Raw genomic sequence first — 26804 nt, 5'->3', positions numbered from 1 at the left:
CCATGGTCTAGTAACCATGGCAGTGTTGGATCAAGGGTTGGACTTGATGATCTCAGAGGTCCTTTCCAACCCAGCTGATTCTATGATTCTATGATTTAAACTCTACTGAATATGACATTTTAGTTTCTGTTAGAGCTATACGGAGTATTTATTGCATTCTTTCCTTGCGTGTGTTTTTTGTTACTTATTTGGAGGACTTTTTCAATTCAGCATGCATTTGCATATTGAATGGTACAAAATGGTATGCTGAACTCATGTAATGGGACTTCTTTTACCTAAACGGTTTTATTTTTCAGGGCATATTTCCATCTAACTACATTCATTTGAAGAATGCGTGTGTTAAGAACAAAGGGTAGGTGACATGTTCTGATTTCACATATTTAGATGTGATCAGTTACTTGTATCAAAGATCTTTTGATTACAAAGAAATGATATCTTAACTTCAGCTTACTGCCACAGGACTTGAAATGGTTGTCCTTAGATAACCTGATACTCCTTCATGGTCAGAAAATTGGAGTGATGTATTCTGAAAAGGCAAAAATAATGTATCAGTTTAATGGCAAAATATTTCACTAAAACTGTAAATGAATAGAGATGTTTTTTCCTATACTTCTTTTCTTTGGATGATAAAAAGCCAATATTTATTTTTGACAAAAACTGATGTCATTTTTAGAAGAGTTGATAAAAAACAGAATAATTGGTTAAGATGAGTTTTAAAATTTTGTTTTGGAAATCAAATGCTCTGACTGAAAGAAATTTTTTTTTTTAAGTGTAATACTTACTTTGATGGTATCAATTTTAAAAAACTTTTGTCAGTGATCTTAGCTCAACAGTTTTTTCCAAAGTTTTACTTAATTTGTGAGTGTTCACATTGTATCCTTATTAATAGGGAACTGGTACAAAACAGTTTAAAACCTCTTTATGTAAAGACATTTCTCATAATAAATGGATGCCTGAATATTAATTGTATGTGACCTTTATTTTGGGAACATGAGTGAATGAGTAGAAGGTCTTTTTTTTTGTAATGGGCAGAAATAATCATGAAGATTGTAATAATATTTTAAAAAGTCTCATTTCCACAGGTGAAAATGTCCCTACATTACTGTTAAACTCACTCTTGTTTGCTATGGAGTTCAGGCCACATGCGGTTTGTCATGCCTTAGGATGCTTTCTTCTTACAAAGTGGTTGTAGCTAAAACTGAAGGTTCAGTGAAATAAAATTGTAAACCATCACAATAAAATAAAGCTTAAAGGAGAAATAATTTTTGTTAGTGGACACCATGACAGTACTTGCAGGGAGTTCAGTCTTTGTTGCCTCTATTTTCTTTGTTAGTTTATATTTCCCATTCAGGCCATACACCCTACCACACATCACGGCCAGGGGCTGTCACATTGTTATGTTAATTTCCTAAGAGAGACAAGATATCATGAAAAAAGTAATCCAGGCATGAAAAGCTAGTGGCAACAATTGGAAACAATGGGAATTATTATGCTGTGAAAGTTGTTTTTGACATGATTATCTCATAGCAAAAAAACTCACCTTAACTTCTCTAGGACCAAACCTTGCATGGGGATTAAACTATTTTCACCCCAAGTTTTTTCATGGGGATGAAATTAATATACAAATTGAAAGTGTCATGGTCTGAAGGAGCACCCATGTACGTTGATAGACATCACTGTTGGCAGGACGAAGTCTACATATCAGTAACTTCAATGGCATTAATAATGCTTGTGTAATATCATGTGTTTTTCTGTTACAGACAATTTGAAATGGTTATTCCAACAGAAGATTCTGTTATTACAGAAATGACATCAACTTTAAGAGACTGGGGAACAATGTGGAAACAACTCTATGTGGCAAGTACCCTGAATAATATCTCTTTGATTTAATGCCATCTCAAAAGACATGCTGTTGTTTAAATGCTCTAGCTTAGTTGAAGTATATATTTCAGAAAAAAAGTCAGTTTGTTTTTTAACCTGAAAATTTTATTTTGAGCTTCATGCTGTTCTTAAACATTAGCATGTCTCCTGTATTCACATGAATAATTTACTTCAGTAGAGCTTATTGTTAGATACCAAGACCAAAGATGCACCTGAATTACTATTTATTCAATTTTTCTTAACTGTAGAAATGAAATGTCTGTATGCTAGTGTCTGATGGAAAATTGTGAAAATGTACTGTGTGTCTAGTTATCTGTAATGTTCCTACAAAGTTCTTTCTGTCTGTTTCTTCTAATTCAAGGGCTCTTTGTAGGACCTTTTTTCTTTGGTTTTCTGTTACTTATAATGTTCGTATTTCCCTCCTGTTCTTACTGCATGTGGCAGTTGTTTCTTTTTTTGGCAGCATTTTTCTTCACTGCTGTTATTGCACATTCAAAATACCCTGGCTTGCTTTCTTTCCAGAGAGAAAGCCAAGACAAACAATAAATTAATGCCCATTTTAGTGAGCTTATGAAGTGAATGAACGTGAAATAAAGAGTAGATTTATCAAATGGCAATTTGTCAGAGCCCTTGGAATATAAAAGTTATTGATGGAGAGTAATGGTCCTTCTAAGTGAATTTGAGCTTTTCATAGTAATAATGCAGGAGAAGGAGCTGAGCTTTGTTTTTAATGCCTTTTATTCTTAGGAACAAGGAAAAGGGATATGGGCTTAGAGTTTATTGCAAGAATTAACAGAACAAATCTGAATAGGAGTGTTTTTTCAACTTTGTGTGATGCATCACATAAATGGAGGTTGTAATAATTTCCTCAAGCTGAAGGTTCTCGGAAAAACTATATCAAGTAAAATTAGAATTGGTGAAGGAAGAGTTACAGATTCTTCCCAAACAGAAGTTCTTTTATGGGAAATTGTTTATGCCCTTTGCTGGTATATAATTAGAGTAGGAGGATGTGGTTTTAAAGCAATTATATTCACGTAATTTCTTGTACTTGACAGTTAGATGAAGAAGGACTGTCTGGACAAGATTCTATCTGCATGATACTATTTATTTAGCGTTAGATGGTAGTGTGTACAGTTATATCAGTGCAGGAAAAAGTTAAAAGAACTTTAACAGTCGATGGTTCAGAGCTGAATGCTCAGAGCTATTGCCTTTTCTACCCTTTAGGTGCATGAGTTCAAATAGTCTTGAATTACAGATCATATATTCAGTTTGGATGACACAGCAGCGCAGAATGAACATGCTCTGGGAATAAACAACTGAAACAACTTTTTTGTTGAATTTTTGTCATATCTGTCTTGTACATTAGACTCTGTTAACATGAGACATAAGGAGTTGGAGTGAAATGCTGGAATGAGTGTGGTGCAGAGACAGGGTGTGCGGTAAGCTCTGAAATGATTTTATGTGCACACACACAAACGTGCTGGTAAAATGGTCACAGTACTGTAGGGGAAAAAAGACTAAGTAGGGGGAAGAAAGGGTTTTCTTCATTTCCTTACTATATCTGTATTTATTAGGATTGTCACCTTAGACAGGTGATGTAGAGGCAATTATATTTTTGTCTCACAGAGGAATGAGGGGGATCTCTTTCACCGACTGTGGCATATAATGAATGAAATCCTAGACCTGCGAAGGCAGGTCCTTGTTGGCCACCTCACCCATGATCGAATGAAGGATGTCAAGCGACACATCACTGCTCGACTGGATTGGGGCAATGAGTGAGTAAATATAACAATAAATTAAAATAATGTAATAAGATTTTTAGGCCATCGCTTGAGGCTGATTTATAGAATGCTGAAATAAGGAACAATTCTAACACGTGTTACCTTTCTTTTAATGGACTTTGATTATTTTTCTGTCCACTATGTTTTAACAGTGAAAAATAATTAATTGTTTTATTTTACTTTTTTTTATATCAGTGTAGTTTACATAACAGTGATACTGTCTATAAGAGAATTACATTGGAATATCTGCAGCAGCCTTTTAAATCATTTTAAAACACACTTGGCTGTTGGCCTGTATGATGCATTTAGCAAAGTGCTGTGCCTTAACTAATACTATATTGGCTGACATGGCTTCTTTTTTAACTTGTGTCACACAGTTTCATTCCTGCTTGGGTATCTCTGACATATGTCATGCTACTATGCTCTACATCTTTCTTTTATCTGAATAACTAATACAAGCTAACACAAATGGTATTATCTTACTCCTTTCTCCTTTTTTTTTTTTTTTTTAAGCAAGGAAACACCTTTTGGCATTTAGGTGCTGTTTCCAAAGTCTTTTCTTTAGCCTGTATTTATACAATTAAACCATGGAGAAATGTAATAATATTCAATAGTAGAATATTGTTAGATTAGTAGAATTTCAGGGGATGCTATGCCTGTCTGACACCTAATACTTACCATAGTGAAAAGGTTGTGACTAAATGTGAATGATTACCTGTCTGCTTAGAATTTTGTGCTAACTGACTGGAATTGTGAAGGTTTTTGAAGTGGTCAGTTCCTGCTCTCTAAAACATATTTTTGAAAAACTTTCTAATATTCCAAATTTTTCTAAATTCAGCATGACTGCCTCTTATGCGTTCTTAATATTTATTGCTTGCTGCTGTGCTGAAAATAAATTTTATTCCTGTTGATTCAAGCTCATTTCCTTATTTTGTTCAGAGGATAGAGGCAAGCATCTTTGGTACCATTCAGTCCAAATTAAGAATAAGCTGGTGTTTTGGCATTTGATGGATTTTCTTTTTATCTTCTTTTCCTTGGTTGTCATTCAAATTGATGGTACTAGTGCATTCATATTGTACAGTGTTCACTATAGTACAAAGGAAATATCCATTGTACATCGTCCACAATGTAAAACAGATTTATATTCCATTAGTGTTGCAAAGTGGAGAAAGGGTGAATGGTAAATACAACCAAAATACATGAAACCAAAACCAAAGTCAACTGTAGAGTACCAATTAACATGAACATTGTTTATTGAAATAAAAAATAATCAGAAGCAGAGTTAATTTGTTTCTCTTGAATGTAGAAATTACTTACTGCTATTCCATTTCTCATACAGACAGCTGGGACTTGACTTAGTTCCAAGAAAAGAATATGCTATGGTGGATCCTGAAGAGATCAGCATTACTGAGCTCTACAGGCTGGTATGTGAATGTAACACTCAGTACTTTTGCTATTAAATTACATACTCTTGGTTTGATGGCAGCTCTCTACTTAACCAGAAGTACCTTTTCTGATCCAATGAACTCGTGATTCATAACGTAATGAGTTCTACTGTGAGGAAAGAAATATTTTTTGAATGCCTATGTCATCTCTACATCTATATGAGATGCTTTGATTCAGTATCAAATTTGTGTGGGCACATGTGCTTATTTTACATGTTATTTGTTAAAAGTTTTGTTTCCTGATATATCATTAAAATTGAGACTCTTAACATGAATTTAATCATCAATAAAAGCTTATGAGATTCTTTTTCATTAGAGCTTTACCTGGCCCATGAGTCCGTTTAGACAAGATTTGTGGAAATATAATAATATTCTCGTGGTACGAGTATTGTCACAATTAATCACACTGGGCTCTTGGTCTTTTCTAATATATTAATGTAAATAGCAGTTAAATTACATAGGAAAGCCCTCCTTTGGGTATGAAAGCCCATCTTGATTTACTAAAACCAGCACTGATATTTCTTATTCTGATTAAATCTCCAGTGAGATCTAAGAAAACTTGCCAATTCATTTATGTAGGCTTTGGCTCATATTTAAGTGCTGCAGCTGTTACAGATACACATTTCAGAGCCTTATGTGCTTAAGACTTAAGCTTTCATTTAAACTAAATTGTATTTATGATAACTTTTGTATTTAAGTAGAAAAAACCCCCTGAAGTATCATTGTCACATATTTTTTAAAACTTTTAACTACTTGTGTTGATAAGTTGTAATGTCAAGCCTAATAATAAAATCTACATGCTAGAATCAGTATACCTTTGAGTAGTTTCAAAGTCATATGCAATATTATGGAATCCTGTTGAAGCACTAGATGAAATACAGTGCGGAACCATTAAACATAAGAAGAAACCTACAGAGGACAAATAACCCAGAACACTAATAATGGAACTCATGGAGTGTACTTCCAAAAATAAAAAAGGGGGGAAAAGATAACCTTGGTATTAATGCTAAGTAGCTTAGAAACAATGCAGTTTAAAATTATTTTTGGTATGATGTAAGAGAGAAATAGTACAACTTACTATTTTCCTGCTCTTAATGGGTGATTAAAATGCTGAAGGTATGAACTATGAAGTCAAATCAAAATAATTTATTAGCTTCTATTTAGCAGTTTGCCAAAGGTTGTAAAATATGACTGTGATTACTTTTTCCATTTTAAAATACTGGTATTTAGTCTTCTGCAAAAGCATTTTTTATGTGTTTGAAAACTAGAATATCAGATCATTAACTGTTTAAACCAGCTATGAAATACTATATTGTTACAGCACAAAGCTTTAAAGTGTCTGAGAATTTTCAGAGTAGAAAAAAGGTAAACTTCTAGAGGTTACTGTTTTTCTCCTAGAGATAACTATGATGTGGTGCAACACTGAGAAAGTAACTTCCTTGTGTTCTTCTTCTCAGATTAAAAAAAAAACCAAAAACCTATTAGAAATAAATACTGAATAAAAAAATAATAATTTCGATTAAGAAAGTAGCTCTATATTACATTTCTTACCCCTTTTTGTTTTGAGATTTTAATTCAAAATGGCCTCTGTGTTTGTGGTATTTTTAGATGGAACATCGTCATCGGAAAAAAGACACACCAGTACCTGCTAGCAGCCATCATCTTTTTGTTCAGATGAAGAGTTTAATGTGCTCCAATCTGGGAGAGGAACTGGAAGTAATCTTCTCACTCTTTGACAGTAAAGAAAATCGACCTATCAGGTACCATATGGTTTTTACTCAAATACTGATTTTACATAAGTTTTACAATATATACTGTATGTTTTGACCCAGGTACCAAATTGCACATTAAGAAATAATAAGAAGATATTCTTGATTTAAGAGAATTTTTTGCTTCTTTCTGAAATTCAGTTGTTATGTGTAATAATTTTAGGTTTAAAGAAATGTATATTTTGCTGTCTTGTTTATCTATTTCAGTTTTCAGTTGGTTTTGTTTATATAGGAATATATATACATGTATGCATACAGAATAAATGTTAGTGCTGGGACCTAAAGGTCATTTTTTGGTATCTATTTTCCTCTCTTCTAGTTAGTGCACATTCAGAACTTTGAACTGTTACTTGCTCTGTCATATTTGTGAGATGAAGTTTCACCCAATATCACATCCACTTCGGGTTTGTTTGGCCAATTTTTTCAGCTGGGAGCTGAACCATTCTTTTTCTGTTAGTCCTAGAGCTCAAATTCTGTGAGAGTCTTGATAACCTTTGATTTTTTAAATATTTAGTATTTATTTCTACTTTCAACAGAAGATTGGCCAAGAGAGAAAACAGAAAACATGGGAGTGATCAGTAGTGAAACTGCTATGCACTTAATAAATAAGAGCACAGGAGGAGAGCACAGTTAATGCAAGAACCTAATAAGTTCTGTTTGAGGAATATGCCAGGAAGTCTGAACCATTAAGTGGTTGTGCAGGGGTGATGGGTGTGGTAGGTTGACCCTGATCTCCAGCCAACCACAACTGTTACGTGACTCCCCTCCTCAACTGGACAGGGGAGAGAAAATAGAACAAAAGGCTCATGGGTGAAGATAAGGACAGAAAGAGATCACTCACTAATTACTATCACAGGCAAAACAGACTTTACTAGGGGAAAATTAATATTACCAATCATATCAGTGGGGATAATGAGAAATAAACCCCAAACTTAAAAGATCTTTCTCCCCACCCCTCCCTTCTTTCTGTGCTCAACTTCATTCCTGGTTATCTCTCCATCACCCACCCCCACAGCAGTGCAGGGGAACAGGGAATGGGGGCTGCAGTCAGTTCATCACATGTTGTCTCTGCTGCTCCTTCCTGCTCAGGGGGAGGACTCCTCACATTCCTCCCCTGCTCCAGGGTGGGGTCCCTCCCACAGGAGACAGTTCTCTATGAAATTCTCCCATGTGAGTCCTTCCCACAGGTTGTTGTCTTACATATGGCAATAGGAATCTGGGGACCCATGTGGAAGTTGGGCTGAATTTGACAAGATTCTGTCTGTGCTTTGCAGCGCAGGCAAGATAACTAACCAGTGCTTTGAAGGAAGGGTGTACTGAGTACATTAATTTTTACTGTTAGTGAGATCATATATATGCAGCTATTGTTACAGTGTTAGCTGCTAAATACTGATATTTCATTCTGGCCTGTAATTTAGACAGTAGTCACCAAAATGCAGTTTATTGTCGTTTCTGAAGATTAAATGTGCATCAAGACACATCATTTGTGTTCACTCCAGTGAATGCCACAGCAGGTGATAGATTTAGGAGAGAGCTGCAGACTTTGACAGAAAACAATTTGGGGTGATATGGATTGCTGAGAACAAGGTTAAGGCAGAAGTGGTGGTATGAAAGCAAATGGATTGGATTTCATGTTACATGAAAGCACAAATTCTAGAGCTGTTTCTCACATTCTTGCTGTGATCTGACCTTTAGTTATTGATTCCTGACTCCAGTGCCTGTTTGCAGCTGCTTACTGTGTGAACTTCCTCATCCCATTACTGGCAAACCTTGAAGAAGCGTGTTGTTACAAATCTGAACTGCCTTCTAGGCATGCGTGGAATGACAGGATAAGCTTTGTGATGGTAGTTTGCAAATGTGCAAATGAAACAAAGATAGAACCCCACAACAAAAAACCCTTCAAAGAAACAAACAGAAACCTCTCAACATATTGAAAAAGCTGAACCCAAGAGTAACAAATGAACTAATTTGTTACAGTAACAAATTAAATGCAAGGTATACCTGTATCACAGAATGAACTGTGGAATTCAGAGGTGTCCACGCTGGAGATTTACATGGTCTGTCTGGTCTAGACCTAGAATTGACTTAACAAGTTTATCATGGTGTTAAACCAAAGCTAGTTGGTCTTGGTGCACAACAGTATGGTACAATGTATAATTTTTGTTAGTACATATGGATACAATCGAAATAGCAGCTTTAAAAGATTGTTGGAGGACTAGAAGCAACATTACCTGATTTTTTTTAAATGATTGGATATCTTTTTTTACAGCCTTTTGTTTTTTTGGGTTTTGGTTTTGTGTTTTGGTTTTTTTTTTTGTTTGTTTGTTTAGTTAGTTGGTTTTTTTTGTTGTGGTTTTGTTTTATCAGTTTCATGCACTCCACTGTTTGAACAGAAATATTTGTTCAGGTATCGCAGTTTAACTGAGTTGCAATTGTAGATGCTGAGTTGGGGCAAGTATCTACAAAAGAGGTAGTAGTTGCATCTCCAGACTAGTGCTAGAAAAAGCATTCTCTGGGTAGGATCCTCTGATCCAAAATGATTCAGAAGGAAACATAGTATGTTTGAGCTCACAGTTCACCTGGCTTCTTCAGGGTACTGGCCTGCAAGAAGCACAGTGTATAAAGGATATTTTGTGGTATTTTTCTTAGTGACATTTTTTTTCAATGTATTTGCATAAATCTATCTGTATATTGTTACAGAGTTTATACAGAATATGCTCATTAAATTTTGAGTATTTATACATTAGTGATGAGAGGATGTAATTTTTACTAGCATGCAGAAAATAATTTCATTCTGGGATAGCGACTTGGCAGATTTGCAGTTTCTGATTTTTCTGATCAACTATAGTGTCAAATACTTTGAAAGGGTTTGATGTTGCTCTTCCTTTGTTTTGAAAATATCTGTTATTTTCAGTTATGAAAATACCTTGTGGAAAAGTCTGTGCTTTGGAAAAACAAGGAGAAAAGAAGGTATTTCATAACATAGGGAATATATTGTCTAATAGCTGAAATTTTTGTTAAAGTGCAAGAATAGGATTGTCCTTAGGCCATTGTAAAACTGTAGTTTTCTCAAGAACTAATTGGACTAAGAGAACAGTCACTGAGCAATGAAAGCTAGTGAAACTTTTTGTTGTTATTGTACAGTTACAGATTCTCTCTGAAAAAAATGTGCCATAGCAGTTGAGACAAACCAAGTTATGAGCAGAAAACACAGTGTGTTAACAGTTCTTGCATTTGACTTAGTGGGACTAGAATTGAGTGTCTAATAAGAAAATATAACATCATTACATACCAAGAACAGATTAAAAGAATATGGGTGTATAGAATAGAAAAAAAATTAGATACCAAATTGAAAACTATGACCATGAATGTCAACCCAAAACTTGTCTCTAATACTTGTGACCCATATGTTTTGCCACAAGAACTACGTTCAGTAAGTATTCTTGGCAGGACTGGATTCTAACGTGATGCAATGTTAGCCATGGTTTGTCTTTGTAAAGACAACCGGAGGAGGAAAAGGAGAATAGTAGTAATTTTTGTTCTTTTTACACTTTATACAATGAAGATTGCTGTTGCTTGGGAGACAGTCCCAGATTCTTTGGAAGACAGAAAATGTAAGTTTAAATATTCAAAGGCAGAGTGAGAAATTGGTCATGGATCTTTGTTTTCTTAAAGAAAATCCCAACCTACTAATATAAATCTGTTCTTCAATTGTACTGCACTCTTGTTCCTCTTTATTTAAAAAATAAATTAAAAAAAAAAATTCAAAATGCTTTGTATTTAAATTTAGCATTTCCTCCTCTTCATCATCTTTTGTTTCTCTGTGTAGTTATTAGACAAGAATTAGTCCTGAAAGAAAATACAAGTATGTCTTCAGGTGGGTGGCAGAAGGAGGAGTGGACATGTCATCAGCTCTGGAATCTGTGTAGATGGAGGTATCTTTCTGCAGTGAGGAGGAAGATGCCAGGATTAAGACATATGCTAATGCTTAGCGTTTCCTTTTTGTCTAATTTTAGAAGGTTTCGTGGTGAATCAATGGACTTTAGGATTGGAATCCAGCTCCAAAGACATCTAAACTTAAGGTCTTTGTGTGAATTGCATCTCTAGGCTCCTGTTACTGTCTACAGACACCTAGTTATAGTCAGCAAAACCTAGAAAGCAGTTCAGCTGATGATATGTCTGCATCTTCTTTAGGGCATTTTGGATGGCTCCTTAGAATCCATAGATTGTATTGATTAAAGAGCTGCTCAGCATACCCTGAAGCAATTTTGATCTGAATCCATCCTATTTCTTTTTTGTTTTCTGTTTCACTACTTTAGATCTTAATAAAGTTTAAGACTTAAAGTTCAGAAAGAGTTGGTACCAAAGTCATAAAGGTTATAAATTCTCAGTGTTAGTTATCTGACTTTTTGGCAGTAGCCCTTAAGAGTAAAATCCATAAGAAAAAGCACTCTGAATTTGCTCTTAAAATATTTGTAAGGGTAGATGGATCAAAAGTAATAAATATATGTACAAATTTACTATTGTTGCTTCAGTATATACTGATTTTTTTTTGTTAAAATAGAATACATGGTGTGTTATCTCTTTTGTTATTGTGTTGTAGTAGGCAACGTATATGTTTAAGGAGTATTCTTCTAATTTAACATATAAATTGGTGTTCTCACTGTGTGACCTAACAGTGCATTTCTAGGATAGCACTTTTTAAAATAAGTAAGAGATGGAAATTAAAGCCATAAAAGCATTAAACAATTATTCTGGTTTTGATAATGTGTCTTAGTATTCTTTTAGTGTTTTGAATAGATCATCACTATATTCAAAATTAAATAATTTTTCATCTTTATCACACGTATAAATGCTCTTAATTTTTCCTACATGTACTGAGAATTAGATAATAATATGTTTTCTAGTGAGATGCGAAAAACTGGTGTTGAAATGCATTTCACAGTGACTTTCACAGAGAAGAAATCTGATGTCAGATAGTGACAAAACCAGTGATGCTTAGGGTTCTTTTCAACCTTCAGACTTCCTAGCTAAAGATTTCTCTGGATTGGTAGCAGCTTGCACCTGACTCAGTGTGACCAGCACCCACTTTGGCAATAGGGATGTTTTTCTATCAACTTTACTAAGCTAGAGGTAAATACTCTTTTAGGATCACTTTCAATTTTGGGGGCATAGTATGGGACTGTACTTTTCTCCAGACTTCTTTTTGTTACTGGAAATTACTGTTAAAAATAACTGTTTCTAAATGTGTTGGTGTCCACAATGACATCAGTTCTGTTGAGGTAATAATAAAATACAGGTTTATTTCTGACTTTATTATTGTTGTTAATAAACAGTAATAATAAATACTGTTTTTCAGACCATTTCTATATTGATATGGCTGTCCAATATGTCTCTTCACACTTTAAAAGTCTTTTTTTGAACACAAATATTCTACTTGTATGGAAGCAAGAAAACTAATATTATTTAAATAAAGTATTTAAATCTGAGTGATGACATGCTTGTGCACTTGATGCATTAAGACTACAGTTGCAAGTAATTCATTTTCTACTTAACTGGTGCATGCTAATTTCACTTGATATGTATGCATATGTATATATCCATATTTTCTGGCTAAACTAGCTGCTAGGAATGATTTTTGCTATCTCTTAAATTAACAATAAACAGCTGAAGTCAGCCCCTGATGATTCCTAGAGTTTTCCCTGGTGTGTTCTGGTATCATGTTCCCTTTGCCTCCCCCTCCTTCTGCTCTGCAGTTTCCTTTCCTAGAACAGTAATAACCCCTAAGTGGGGTGTGGAGCAAGTTGTGAATGGCACTGCTTTAACATGATACAGCCATATGACTTGTCCCAATAAAATTCTTTGTTTTATGTCTTTGAGCCTTACATTCCTCTTCTTCTCTTATTTCCGTTAAGGTCACAAGTCCTGTTTGTGTATTCCTTGGTTTTTTTGTTCTTTAGGAAAATAAAAAGCTATCTTGTTGATACTTTTAATTTTTAGAACTAATTTCACTATTAGAATCCTGATGGAAATATTTTAGCTCACACAATTTTAAAATGGTGTTATTACTGTAGCTGGAAAATGAAAGAGGTCCATGATCACATCTCTTGAGGCTTGTTTGTCTTTCAGTTCAGTCCTGTTTTCCTGGCTATGGCTGAGCTTTTACTGTCTACTTAGGGTTGTACAACATCCTAGTTTGTTCCTAAAGTATGTGAGCTCAGACATACCCTGTATGGATCCAGACTTTGTGTTGTTAAATGCTTTTATAAAATCTGGAATTTGGCATGCTCAGCAAGTGATTGAGAAAAGCAAAATCATAAGGGCTTACCAATTTAGTATAGAGCTTTGCAAATTTGTTTTTATATCATCTGATTTAGTTGTAAGTAGATGAATAGTTTGAAAGTCTAAGACGGCCGTCTCCTTAGGCAAGTACTGCCAGCCAGTAGGAGTGGATTTGTAGAGCAGCAGTTCATGCTGGATCCAATGTTAACCTGTGTAAATGTTTTAAGGATTACCGTGGACTGAATGTGTGTTTGTGTGGACCGAGTGGCAAGAGCATATGTTCTAGTTTGGTTTCATGCAGAAGAAAGTCAGTTCGCTAGCTTAGACTGTTCTGGGTTGTGAATCAAAATGTGATGATGATCAAAAGATTTTCTTCAAAAGCACCTGATTCAAACTGACCTGATGATGTAGATGAGGTAAGATAGTGTATGTAAGATGGATATTACAGAGTCATAGTTTGAAGGGGAGAAAATCCTGTAAGCATAGAGTAACTCTGCTGTACTTTACTTTGGGAGTTAACTGGGTTTTTTTAGCCACTACAATCACATTACAAAACCTATTTCAGAGTTAGAAGGGATTATAGACACCTGAATGCAGTTGATTTAATGTGAGATGCATTTAATGAGAAAATAGCTAAGTTTAAACTTTAGGTGAGAGATAGGCTGTTGTTACAGCTCCAAAGGAAGACTAGAAATGTGTGTTTGCAACACTTGAGCACAATGCAACAATCCTGTATTCTGATGCTCTTTATTAGCTGCTTTATAAATCAGTTGTTGTGTGTGCTCATTTATCAGATTTGTGAAGTTTTTGAGATTTTTCTGTTCCTTGGAATATAAAGATGCTTAGATTCCCAATATTTAGAGTACTGAAGTGTGTGAATGTGGTGATGATTGCTGGCTTTGGGGATATTATTTTCTCTTACCAGCACACAAGTTAATGAAACAAACTTCTCTTTCTGCAGTTGTATCACACTTAAAAAGCCAGTAATAGATAGTTCAAGAGATTACACAGTTGCCAGTTTTGTAGTGGCAGATTTTCAGAGAAATAAAGGTGAGATTACGTGCTTTCCCTCCACAGATACTAATATCATTTACCCAATATAGCAGTGTGTTGCAACAGTGATGACCTTAGTATAGCCAGGGGGCCCATTTACAATGGAGCTCTAAGAACACCAATCCTTTAATCAAAAATGTATTGATTTTTTTTTTTATCAGATCCTGGAAAGATCTCACTTATTAGCTTTTAATAGAATTCGTTTAACAAGTTGCAAGGGACAAAGTAACAGCTTAGCTATTTTCCAGACAGTGTGCATTATTCACTGAGGCTGTGTTAACTTTATTTCTTGCTGTAAGAATACTCTGCTGCTACAAAAAAAAAAAAAGAAAATAAAAAAATCTCGAAGAAAACATTTACCAGATGACTGTGTTAAAAAAATCATGTTATCCCAACGTCCTTGGAAATGCCTACCTTTCCAGTGTAGATCCTGTAGACTATTGATATTTGTAGCACAAGTCTAGAGATCTTGACTGTTTTTTAAGAGAATATTGAAAACACTAGCAACACTGGGTAGTGTGTTATGAAAAATGGAATGGAGGATATTAGGTTGCTACCTACATGTGTTTAATTCAGATTGCAGACTGTTCTTGGCATTGATGAGTTTGTGTAAGAATGCTGCATCATCTTCTGCTCACAGTCCCAGTTGCTCTGCTGACCTTTACATTTATGTAGACTTTGTGCATCTGTGTTATGCCAACATACTGCTATAGAAATTCTTAAATCTGCAATATAACAAACAGTTTGTATGTAGCATTGTCTTTTCTAAACCAATTTTTTAAAGTTATATTTTTTTTCCATGTAACAGTGCTATTAATGGGAAAATTTCAAGGCAATGCTTCAGAAAGATAGAGTGTGTTAAGATTTCCTTTCATTGATATACACTTTGTGTCTGTGTCAATATGATATGAGCATCTTATCAGAAATGATTGATGCCTCTGGCCCCTTTTGTCTGAGGAATGGAGATAAGTTGGCATGCTAATCCTCCTTTTTCTGTCACCTTGAACAACCTTGTTTGTAACTATTATATGGCTCTCAAATGAGCACAGATTCTTAAACAGCAAAAGAGGAATAGGCTGTTTATCCAAGGCCAGTGAAAACCAACTGCATTTTCTTTTCTGTGAGCTTTTAGTTATATCCTTAATGATTGTGTAAACTCAAGACCATATCAAGGAATAAAAATATTACCCTTCCTTTGCTGTACTCTCAGTCTTACCTGTTTAGTGATGTACACATCATCAATCTTTTAATGCGTTTCTTCTTTCAGTTTTGCTGTTAATTTAATTCAGTTAAATCTTTTGCCCAAAGCTGAAATCCACATTTTGTTCATCAAAATATTTACTACTCAGTGTTCTAATTTTTAAATATTTGAAAAAAAATACTGTTTTTGTCCCTTTAAGGAACAAGTACTCCCTCCCTCCCTTATTCTACAACAATCTTAAAGGATTTTGGTATAGTAAGTGAACGTTTAAATACATGTTTTTGCAACCTCCATCGGCATCTTTAAACCTGAGACCTGCTCTGTTCTATCACAGCTCAAAAAACCCGACTTTTAGTCATCCCTCTGATGAAAGTTTACCCAAGTGACTATTGCTGTTAACAGCAGCAAGGAAGGGCTTGGATGTCTCTTGAATCAAGCTGATAATACATTTCCTCTATACAGAAGTTTCACTGCTGACAATACAAAATGTCTTTCTACAAAGATATCCTTATGGCCTCTCTTGAGCAAGATCTCAAAGGTTCAATATTATTTTAAATATGTGAGTGGGTTACACTTGAGTTTTAGTATCTGGTTTACTTAGGATCAATACTCCAGACATCAGCACTCTAAAAGCAGGAGGCTTGAATAGTTAAATTCTTTGTTGCTTCCAAGTCATGCTGATCACTAGACCCCAAAGGAGATGGAGAATATATTTGTGAAGCTGTAGGGTGTATACTCAGTGCAAGGCTACAGAAGTTATTAAAAAGGTACAGGAGAAGAACCCTGGCCATCTGGCTCATGAAGAATAAGTCACATGTTGCTGTTTATTAATTATAGTCATTTGAAACTTCAGGGCAAGTAAACAAGTGGTAAAATTTTGCATCATGGCAGTGACTAACTTGCAGAGGTGGAAAATGGAAAAGAATGTTGTTAAGAACCATATTTCCATAAACACCCAAATGACCCAGCTGTATATCTGTGCTGCCTTTATGTGGTACTTACACATAACCACAAAATCATGGAATGGTTGAGGCTGAAAGCGAAGTCCAGCAGTCATCTGGTCTAACCCGTCTAGAGCTGGTTTCCTGCAATCATGTCCAGATCGCTTTTAAGTTTCTGTGGTAGTTTGGTCTGGGCCTTCCTTGGTGACCAGTTTGTAACCAAGGAAGGGCCCAGATTTGCCCAGTATTCCCTACGATTTTTACGTAAGCCAGGCTATAAGAAGAAAGGAGAAAAGGCCTTCGTTTTTTTTCCTTCCGGCAGCTTGGAGGTGCAGGTTCCCTGCTGTTGAGTCTGTCGTGTTGGGGGGCGAGGCCTGGTAAGACACTCTCAGTAAAAAATTTGTTTCCTGATGCTTAGGGGGAACCTCCTGTGCTTCAGGTTATGTCCTTGCCTCACAGGGCACCACTGAAAAGTGCCTGACTGTCCTCTTTGCACCATCCCTTCAGATATATTCAGATATATTAATAAGATCCCCTCTGAGCCTTCTCCAAGCTAAACAGTTCCAGCTTTCACAGCCTTTCTATCTAGTTCCTTAGTCATGTTCAGGTGTGGTATAACCAGTGCTGAGTAGAGAGGAAAAGGATCACTTCCCTCATCCTGCTGGCAATACTATGCCTAGCGCACCCCAGGATAACATTGGCCTCCTGTGCCACAAGGGCACATTTCTGGCTCATGTTCAACTTGGTGTCCACCGGCACACCCCGGTCTACAATGTGTGAATCTGTTGTTCCTTTCCATCTTCTTTTCAGACACTTAATTCTTTATTTTATTCTAACATCAGAGAAGAGAACAAATTAGATTTGGGAAATGATGGGGAGGGCACTTGAAATCCAGCTTTGGAAATAATTTTAGATGGTGCAATGTATCCCAAATACAGAAGCTGGAGAGAGAAGGAGAAATAATTTATCATATGTGAACATACTTGCATGAGCACATTAGCTGATATTCAGATCTGTTCCTGTATGTGATTTCTTCTTCTATATCTGATTTTCTGATGTTTAAGTTTTGTGTTTCTGAATGTCATGGAAATTGAGAACCTCTATTAATAATTAACCCTTCATAAAAAGAGGAGTTTGTTTCTACCATTATCTATAAGAATTGATATCATTCTGGGGAAAAAAGTGGATGTGGTGTTTTCCAGTTGTTGAAGGATATGTTTGAAGTGTGTGTCAGACACAGGTACCTGGGACCAAGAGCACAGAACTGGGGGGTTTGAACACTGACTAGAGAGGCAGAGTTCAGACTGGACTTTGTTGTACTTTTCCAGCAATGTAACTTTTTTTCTGTATAAAAATTCATGTACATGAATGTGTGCCCATTACAATGCCATATCGTATGCTACATAAACACACCATCGAGGTGCACCTTATAACTTTTAATCTATCATTAGGTGATAGGCTACTCTGCCTTTTGCCCTTAAAATAATACTTTTAGCATGTGTAACCTTCACTTTGCTAATATTGTTCCTTGAAAATTATTGGTCAGATACCTCCACATTATCCATGGATGCTTTTTGTTTTGAAGTATTCTTGGGTCCTGACTTTCTCCTGCCTACTAAGCAGGACAGGATTTCTGGTAGAGGGAACAACCCCTGGGAACCAGAAGCAATGAACTAGCTCAGGGCTACTTTTCTATTATAGTATTTCCACAAAAGCATAACTGCACTTTTACTGGATCACAGCATAGAGTAGCTCAATGTTATTTTCAATTTCCTGTGCAGTGTCTACAAAAATATCTAATCTTGAACTGTATTAAAACTGTGCTACAGTGCATGTATGTATCTATACCTCATAGATGCAGGAGAGATGAAGCATCTTGTTTTTTCTTGCTAGCAGACTCTTAAAGGAGTCCTCCATTCTAGTTTAGCCACTTATTACTCAGGTTTGTCCCTCCTCAGAAGCAAGATAAAACAAAGCCAGCCTGGTTTTATTTACTTCTTGCTCATTCAAGAGATAGTCCTGATTTTAGCAGGAGGGTTGACACATCTCAAAGGAAATGTAAAGGCCACTTTGGCAAGAGAGCTGCTCTTTTACCACTGCTCTTTATGCATACGGAATAAAAATACCCCTTTAGATGGCTAACTTGGTATGTGCATTTGTGAATGTGGTTGCTAATTTAAAAAAAAATAATCCTGCATATTGGGATATATATATACATATATGTACACACACTCAATATATAAGCAGGCTTAATTATTTCATTGTTGGCTTTGTTTAAGACACGTGGTAATTTACCCTTGTGGACAAGAATGTATTTGACGTGTAGATACAGGCTTATAAAAAGCAGCTTAAAAGAGAAACCTGAAGTTCCAGAAACTTCCAAAACTTCCCTTCAGAAAATGTGCGTAATTTTTTCCAATTACTCATTGTGAGCAGAAAGATTCCTATGTGCAGAAATATAGTTGGGGCATACATGGTCAGTCAGCCTTTTCTTGGCAGGAGTAGTGTAGTAGTAAAAGTCTCTCTACTTGAATCCTAGATGCGGAGAAATTTTGACATAGGAATTATTAGTGGAGATTAGCTAAAGACTGTTTCTTGGTCCCAGTCAAACTGGGATGTGAAGGATTTGTCTCAAGTGAATAGTACTTTTTGCTTGAGGATAGTGTCTTGAACTGCCTGCTGTGGAGTTCTTCCATGTCAGTGGCAAGAACCTTGAAGTGCTGGCCCAGTCAGTCAATGTACCCTATTCGTTGCATTGTCTTAGGTACCCCATGGGTATTCAAGCTGCTTACCTTATTGTGTGAGGGTTTTTTTTTTCTTTTCTTTCCCTGAGTCTGGTTTTGACCTGAAAACTGCTTTGTGTTTAGAAACTTTTGACAGGAACATACCAGGACCAATGGGAAATGTCAAAATCAGTGAGTTAGCATGCTAGGTTTCTACAGATCTATCCTGTTTCTCCTTTGTACCTGTTAATGTTTTTAATTTTTTTAGCTTTCAATAGAATCATGGAATGGGTTGGGTTAGAAGAAGTCCAAAAACATCATCTAGTTCCATTCACCTTCCAGTGGGCAGGGATATCAATATCAATATATTAATAGCAAATATATATTTTATTTATCCCTCACAATTAACTAATTCAATTTGTGGCTCAGTTTTACATACTCATCAACAACAGTAATATAAACAGATATGATTCATGTAAAGGGAAGAATGTATGAAAGGGGTGTTTGGCACAGCTGTATCCTCCTACCAAATGTTTTGGCCTCGTGGTAGTTTCTGTAAGATCTTTTCTACAAATTTATATTACCCTTCATTGCCAGGTGATCAAAAAGCTTTGTCCTGCCTTTAAGAGGTTTAGTTGTTTTAATAATATATCTTTTTTGTGTTGATTTTGGCTGAGTCATTGTTCATTTTCTGTACAGTAGCTGGTATGGTGCCGTGTTTTGGATTGGTTCTGAGGACAGGATTGGTAATGCCAGACTATTGCTAAGCAGAGCTTACACAGGGTTAAATCCTTTTCTGCCTCTCAGCAAGGAGACTGGGGGTGCACAAGGTGTTGGGAGGGGACACAGCCGGGACAGGTGATCCCAACTGACCTCAGAGATATCCCAGACCATATGACATCATTCTCAGCATATAAAGCTGGGGGAAGAAAAAGAAGGAAGAGGGGTATTTCTGGAGTGATGGCATTTGTCTTCTCCAGTCACCATTACCTGTGACAAAACCCTGCTTTCCTGGGGATGGCTGAACACCTACCTGCCCATGGCAAGTGGTGAATGAATTCCTTATTTTCCTTTGCTTGTGTGTGTGGCTTCTGCTTTACTTCTTAAACTGTCTTTATCTTAACCCATGAGTTTTCTGACTTTTAAGCTTCTGATTCTCTGCCCCAACCCACTGTGGAGGAGTGAGTGGGTGGCTGTGTGGGGGCTGAGCTACTGGCTGGGGTTAAACCATAGTGTTTTTACAAGTCATTTGTTTTATCTGACTGTGCAATTCTGTGTAATTCACTGTCATTAGTGAGACAGTTTTGATAAATTGCTCCTTCTATTCTTGAATTGCAGGAAAATAACATTTTCCTTCAGGCTAATGTTACAAGTATTTTTTGAGAGGTTGGCATTCCAGCAAGCATATTTGCTTCAGCTTGATTCCCTAGACTATCCTATTCAGCAGGTATCTGGGAGATGCTGCATGGGATTTTGCAACAAAAGAATTGCATCTGTGAATAAGTAAAATGAGGTAGATATGGTAGGTAGGAATGAGTTTCTAAAAAGAGGCACAGCTGTAGTCTAGCAAGCAAATGCTTTTGGAAAGGTCTGATTTTGTATTTTATGGGTAGACTGAGCCTGCTTTTAATTATATTTTTCATAAGCCCTTGTGGTGGGTTGACCCTGGCTGGATGTCAGGTGCCCACCCAGCCGCTCTATCACTCCCCTTCCCAGCGGACAGGGGAGAGACTAAGGTGGAAACAACTCCTGAGTTGGGTTAAGGCAGTTTAAAGCAGAAGCAAAAAGCTTGTGCACGCAAAAGTGAAGTGAAAGATAACACAGTTTATTCTCTACTTCCCATGAGCAGCAATGGTTGACACTCCCAAGCAGCAGGGCTTCAGCACGTGTAACAGTTCCTCAGCAGGCAGCCATTGGAGACAATGAATGCCTGCCTTGCTGCTCCTTGCCTTAGCTTTTATGGCTGAGCTGATGTTATATGGTATGGAATATCCCTTTGATTAGGTTGGCTGGCCTACTTGTGTCCCCTCCCAGGATCTTGCCCTCAATTGAGGAAGGAATGTTACAACACTGATGCTGTGCTCAGTAGTAGCCAAAACTGGTTTGTTATCAACACCCTTCTGGCTACCAATGCAAAGCACAGCATTGTGAAGGCTGCTATGGGGAGATGAACTCCAGCTCAGCCAGACCCAATACAGCCCTCAAACCAACAAGTTATAAAAGTGTTATTCTCAGGTGTGAGGGTGTGCTCAAAATTAGTTGTATTTCATGATGTAGCTCAGTTCCTCTCAGGAAGAGCCATATTCATTGAAACAAATGTACCTACCTATCTACTGTTCTAAGATTCTTTCTTGAATACCTTCTGTTTGCTGTGGTTGGAGTAAGGGTGCTAACTTATACAGATCTTTGATCTGTATAGATATATATATGCAAATCTTTGATCTGCATTTATCTGTAGATAGATGCCATTTTAAAACAGACAAATCAACCCAAGCAAGAGAAACCTGTGGTATCGATTATATCTCTCATGATCATCATGGCTGGGCTTCGCGAACGAAGATCTGGGAAGGCTCTATCCACATTTGCTACAGGCACGCTGGTGGCTTATGAGGCCAATACGTGACAGACATATCCGATTACATAAGGCACAGCAGAAAGACTCCTTAGATGGTGTATTCTGCAATACACGGTTCTTTCTGCGTTGCCTTTTCTCCTCGAGAGTGATCCTGCGTGTGTTCTCAAAGGAGACAGCTGCGTTATAGATGGTGTGTCTCCAGGCCTATCGATTTGAGACCAGAGTAGACCAGTTATGGTGATCAATATGGCCAAAATATGGCCCAAATATATCTCTCATATACATTAACAAATAACCCTCTTACTGATTGTATTGTAAAAACTGAAAACTGTCAGGAGAAATAATTGGTTTTAAATGCAATGATGAAAAAACTGGAACAGTTGACCTGTCATGTGGCTGGTAGAGCTTAAACAATTAGTTACATTCAGAAATGAATGTGTTAGAATAGTATATGCACCAGCCATGGCATGCTTGAGCCAGATTTAGGTAACCATGGGATATATTGAACACCAGTGGTATTATGATTGGTTTACAGATCATCTCACTAAGAACATGTTACAGTTGCCCTGACTACCAGCAAAAGGCATGTTAGAGTTGGTACAAAAATACAGACTTGCTGCTTGTAAATCCCCAAATGATGATGAAAACATAGGGAGCAAGGTGGTGTGGAAGGAGGGGAATTTTCTTAAATGTTATTGTTTTCCTTCACTTTACCCATTCCTCCCCTTCTCTTTAGGTTTAATTTCCATCTTTGGAGAAAGATACTGCAAATCTTCTTGTATCCATGCTGTTACCTCAGTCAGGGACTAGGATAATAATCAAGACTGTAATTCAGCTTAAAGGATCTGTAGGTCTGCGCACTGGTAATGCTATGCTGCAAAATGTTTATCTGTGGTGGCAGACTAAGCTCACTGAAAGCTCCAGCCTCTGGTGTATGTTTTTTCTTTAGTTGTAAATACTTGCTGATAGATTCCGGTATTCTGTTTTTTAACCTGCATCGTCTTCCTCTGGCTCCTGGTCTCTTATGAAAAATAATTTAAAATTACTGCTTCCTAAATCTTTTTGAGAAATGTGTGATGCCCTCTTTTAGTTAAAATACAAGTGGAAATATCTAAATAATGTAGGGTGTGTTCTTAAAAACTGTAATAGAAATTAATTTCTCAAGGCTGTCTTCAGTTAATAAAGAGGTAAAACAATATGAGAGGAGGAGTTTGATTCAGCTACATAAGTCTGTTTTTCTTTTCCTCCAGTCTCCCTTTCTGCTTTCTCTTTTCCTTTTTTTCCTTGTTAGCTGTACAGCTAAGCAGTGAAAATTGGGTTCCACTGCATAAAGCTAGCACTTGAATATTTTTTACTTCTTCTTCTCCGATGTTGTCAGCATGGCTAGGGGACAGGAAGATAAGCTTTGATTGTTTTATTTATTTTTTTTACTGTTAATGCTTTGATCTTTATCTGAAATTGGCTGACATCTTATGTTTGTAGTACTCATTCTTCCTTTTCTGTCCCCCTTTGCTCTTTGCCTTGCATTTTACAGTTAGAAATATGGGTATGGTTTTTTAAGTGCATAACAGGTAAAATACAGGGACTGACTTACTGTGGATTAGCTGGTACTGCTAAGTTGCGCTGGTACATTTATCATTCAGTTATTCTCTAATTAAGGATATATTTTAAGGCTTTATGATCTTTCAGTAATTTATGATATGTTGTACCACATTTCTCTGGATTTCACCACTAACTATGAGGGTAACATTTTGTATCTGATCTGGGTTTTATGAAGTCACTGAGCCTTTAGCTGTAAATGAAGTCAGTTCAGACTCAAGTTCCTAATGAACATCCATTAACAGTGTTCTGGAATGTGATAAACTTGAGCTGGTAAATTATGAGCAGTATTCTCATATTGCCTCTCATTATTTACTTTAGAAATCACTTTTAAGCCATATTTAAGTAGAGAGCATCTATAAAGATGTCTGAAAGTAGAACTATACTGAGAACTATGACTATTTGATGTCATAGTTTGGCACAAGGATATGCCATGTGGTATAAATCTGGCTGGTTCTTTTTTGATGTGTGTTTATAAATCATAGAGCAAGCGATCTGTCTAGACTGGTACCATGTGACTGGTAATATTTTCCTGCTAATACTAAGGAAATAGGGGTCACATATGAAAACAGAACAATTTTTAGCTGTGTTTCTTTAAAATGCGTCTGTTAAGCCTGCAGATTTGGAACACATTGTTAGTCTGCTAATACACAGGAAGTTATAGTACAAAAATCTCTTGCTGACCTTCTTAAATTAATCTCTCCAACATTAGTTATTTCCTTATTTTCAGTGGGAAGACAGCTGAGTTTAGATGTGTACAGCATGTTTAAATGGTGAGATTGGTGCTCATAAAAAATTCATTAAAATCTAAACTAGAATCAAATCGTTTTAATACAAAGGAGAGGTATTTCTGGTTTGGGGTACTGCTGTGTGTATTTGCTGTATCTATGTATGTGTAGCTGACTGTTGAGAAAACTGCTGTGCCATAAGATACTAGGTCTAGATTTAACTCTCTGAGGTTTTTGCTGCTGTTTGAAGTCAAACTTTCAGATCTTGGGAATTGTGTCTTTATTTTGTTTTATGAAGACTGTTTACTTTCCTTAGCACTTTTTCTAACCAGTTTGTCTCTATATAAATCCTTTGAAATAGCATATAAATGCACATGCTCTGGGTACTTAGATATAACATTGCCATTTCTGTCTTGTAATCTTGCAAGTCTAACTGCTTGCATTTGCTCTCTGGAAATGTTCAAAGATAACCATTTTAATCTGAGCTGTAACTGGTACTGTCATATGTTTCTAGTAAAAAGAGGTATTATAAAGCATCAAACAAGGATTAAGATTTCTTTTCCTTGTTGTTTTCAGTTTGCTTTTTTATCACCACTGGGTCCTGTGATTCAGTGAAACAAAATTTCAAATTCAAATGAGGAAATTAGATTTACATAACTATTACATATATTTTGCAATCAGTATATTTCTTTGTGGCATCACAAAAGTCTTTGGCTTTTCACTGTGTTGTGAATCATAATCTCATGGTCTGTGAGTATAAGCAGAGCTTGAAAATTTCGTATTGTAGTGGATAGTGAGTAGGAAGCTTTCAAAAGATGTACCTCTGTGCAGAATGTAAGCTTCATTAAATATAGAATACACTCCCAATTAAATTTCCTATTTGCCAGTTAATAGGTATACTATGAAGATAGCTTATGAATGGTATTTTTCTTTGAACCAACAAATCTATCGTTTCAAGACAAAAATGTAGTGAAGTTTGGTGTGTGTGTATGTATGTATGTCTTACTTTTAAATTGTTCTACAGACTGAAGATAAAGTAGTGAAATTCAGAATCACCTTGTATAGGCCAAATTTGTATTGATGCATACCAATGCACTTCAGGCTTCAGCGCTCAGAAGCTGTATTGTTACTGCTGGAACAGAGACTTTTTTATTTTTATTCAATTTTGCATGGTGCCACACATAATGGGGTCCTAAATCTTTAACTGCTTTGATAATATAATTAATAATTCTTGCTCAATGTACAATAACTTTGTATGAGACCTGTAAACAAAGCTGTGCACCTTTGTTACTGTCTTTTCCAGTATTGCAAATGAACTAAATCCAGATGAAAGGGCAGAATTATTTTTAAAAACCTTTTTAAATCAACAGCAGAATACCAACTTGTTTTTCTGTAAAAATACACTCACATGAACAGTCTTCAAAACTGAAATTTAAAGTTTTCATGGAGACCTAAGCTACAGAAGTTCACTGTATCATAAAACATGAATGAGAAAAATACCATTTTCTGAGGACATAACATTTTCATGCACTTCAAGGGTGTTTCTTAGGTTCTACCTTTTATGATGTCTGACATAAAAGCTGTACAGCTGAGAATTGCACAAAAGTTTTCAAGTAGTCACAATGAAAAAGTCTTAAGTGTTTGCAAGTTCAGCCTGGATAGCTGGCACATAAAAACATAAAGCAGTCTCCAGACATAGTTCTTAAGAAATGTGCTCTTGAGAGTAACAGCATACTAGGTTGTGTCAACAAGAACACAGCCAGTTGCTTATGGGAAGCGATTGTTCCCTGCTCAGCGTTGGTTATACAATGAAAATTTTGGGTCCTTCAGTACAAGACCAATGTTAATGAGCTGAAGTGAGCTCAGCAGAACAACTCACATTGTTTGTGGACAGGAGCTCCTGTCCTGGGAGGTCAGTTTGAGGCAGTGAGGCTTGTCCAGGCTGGAGAAGCAGTTTTGAGGGGAGTTAAACCATAGAATCATAGATTCGTGGAATGGTTTGGGTCAGAAGGGACCATTTAAAGGTCATCTGTTTCAACCCCTCTTCAGTGAGCTGGGACATGATTATAGAATCATTAAGATTGGAAAAGACCTCCAAGATCATAGAGTCTTGGAGTCTTGCTGGTCAGAACCCTGTCCAAACTGACTGTGAATGTTTCCAGGGGTGGAGCATCTATCACCTCACTGGGAAACCACTGTCATTGTAAATGTCTTTCTTATATGTAGTCTGAATAGACCCTCTTTTAGTTCATAACCATTATTCCTGGTCCTATTGCAACAGGCCCTGCTAAAAAGTTTGTCCCTATTTACCTACAAGATCAATAACATTAACAGTGCATGGTGGGACAATGAAAGACAAGGGATATAGACTTTAACAAGAGAATGTTCATTTGGATGTAAAGAAAAAACTGAGTTCAGCCAGACACTGAAACAGGTTTTTCAGAGTGGCTCCATAGCTATGGTCTCCACAGCTTAAGGATTTCATGACTCGACTGTCTAAAGCTCTGAGCAAGCTAATATGACCTGATAGCTGACTCTGCTTTGAGCAGGAGGTTGAATGTAGAGGCCCTTTGAGGTCCCTTTCAATGTGAATGACTGATTCTGTGATTGATCAATGCAGATTTCCTACAAAGCAAATACTGGTGCAATAAAGATTTAATTAGTCTCTATTGAGTTGGATCTTATCCAGCATGTTCCTAATGATTTTCCAGCTGCATTTTGAAAACCTATGTATGACATAGAGCAGTAGTAAACTGTGTTTAGCCTCTAGAATAATCAGAAGATGTGGATGCAACCAAGAAAAAAACTAGTTGCACCTGAGTAATT

General features: G+C 36.4%; 1 protein-coding gene across 1 annotated transcript in view; it reads left to right on the top strand.

Moving 5' to 3' along the window:
* DOCK4 (dedicator of cytokinesis 4) overlaps positions 1-26804 on the top strand; it is a 154063-nt gene that overhangs the window by 6367 nt on the left and 120892 nt on the right. The window contains exons 4-8 of the mRNA XM_018080173.2: positions 297-352; positions 1761-1857; positions 3508-3656; positions 5002-5086; positions 6716-6867. Of these exons, the coding sequence (XP_017935662.2) occupies positions 297-352; positions 1761-1857; positions 3508-3656; positions 5002-5086; positions 6716-6867 (539 nt within the window). The remainder of the gene's footprint in view (positions 1-296; positions 353-1760; positions 1858-3507; positions 3657-5001; positions 5087-6715; positions 6868-26804) is intronic.

This window comes from Manacus vitellinus, unplaced genomic scaffold, assembly GCF_001715985.3.
Source record: "Manacus vitellinus isolate BGI_N305 unplaced genomic scaffold, ASM171598v3 scaffold_5_pilon, whole genome shotgun sequence".
Classification (NCBI taxonomy): domain Eukaryota; kingdom Metazoa; phylum Chordata; class Aves; order Passeriformes; family Pipridae; genus Manacus; species Manacus vitellinus.
Note: the sequence above shows the minus strand (reverse complement) of the source record. Positions and strands in the feature narration are given on the sequence as shown.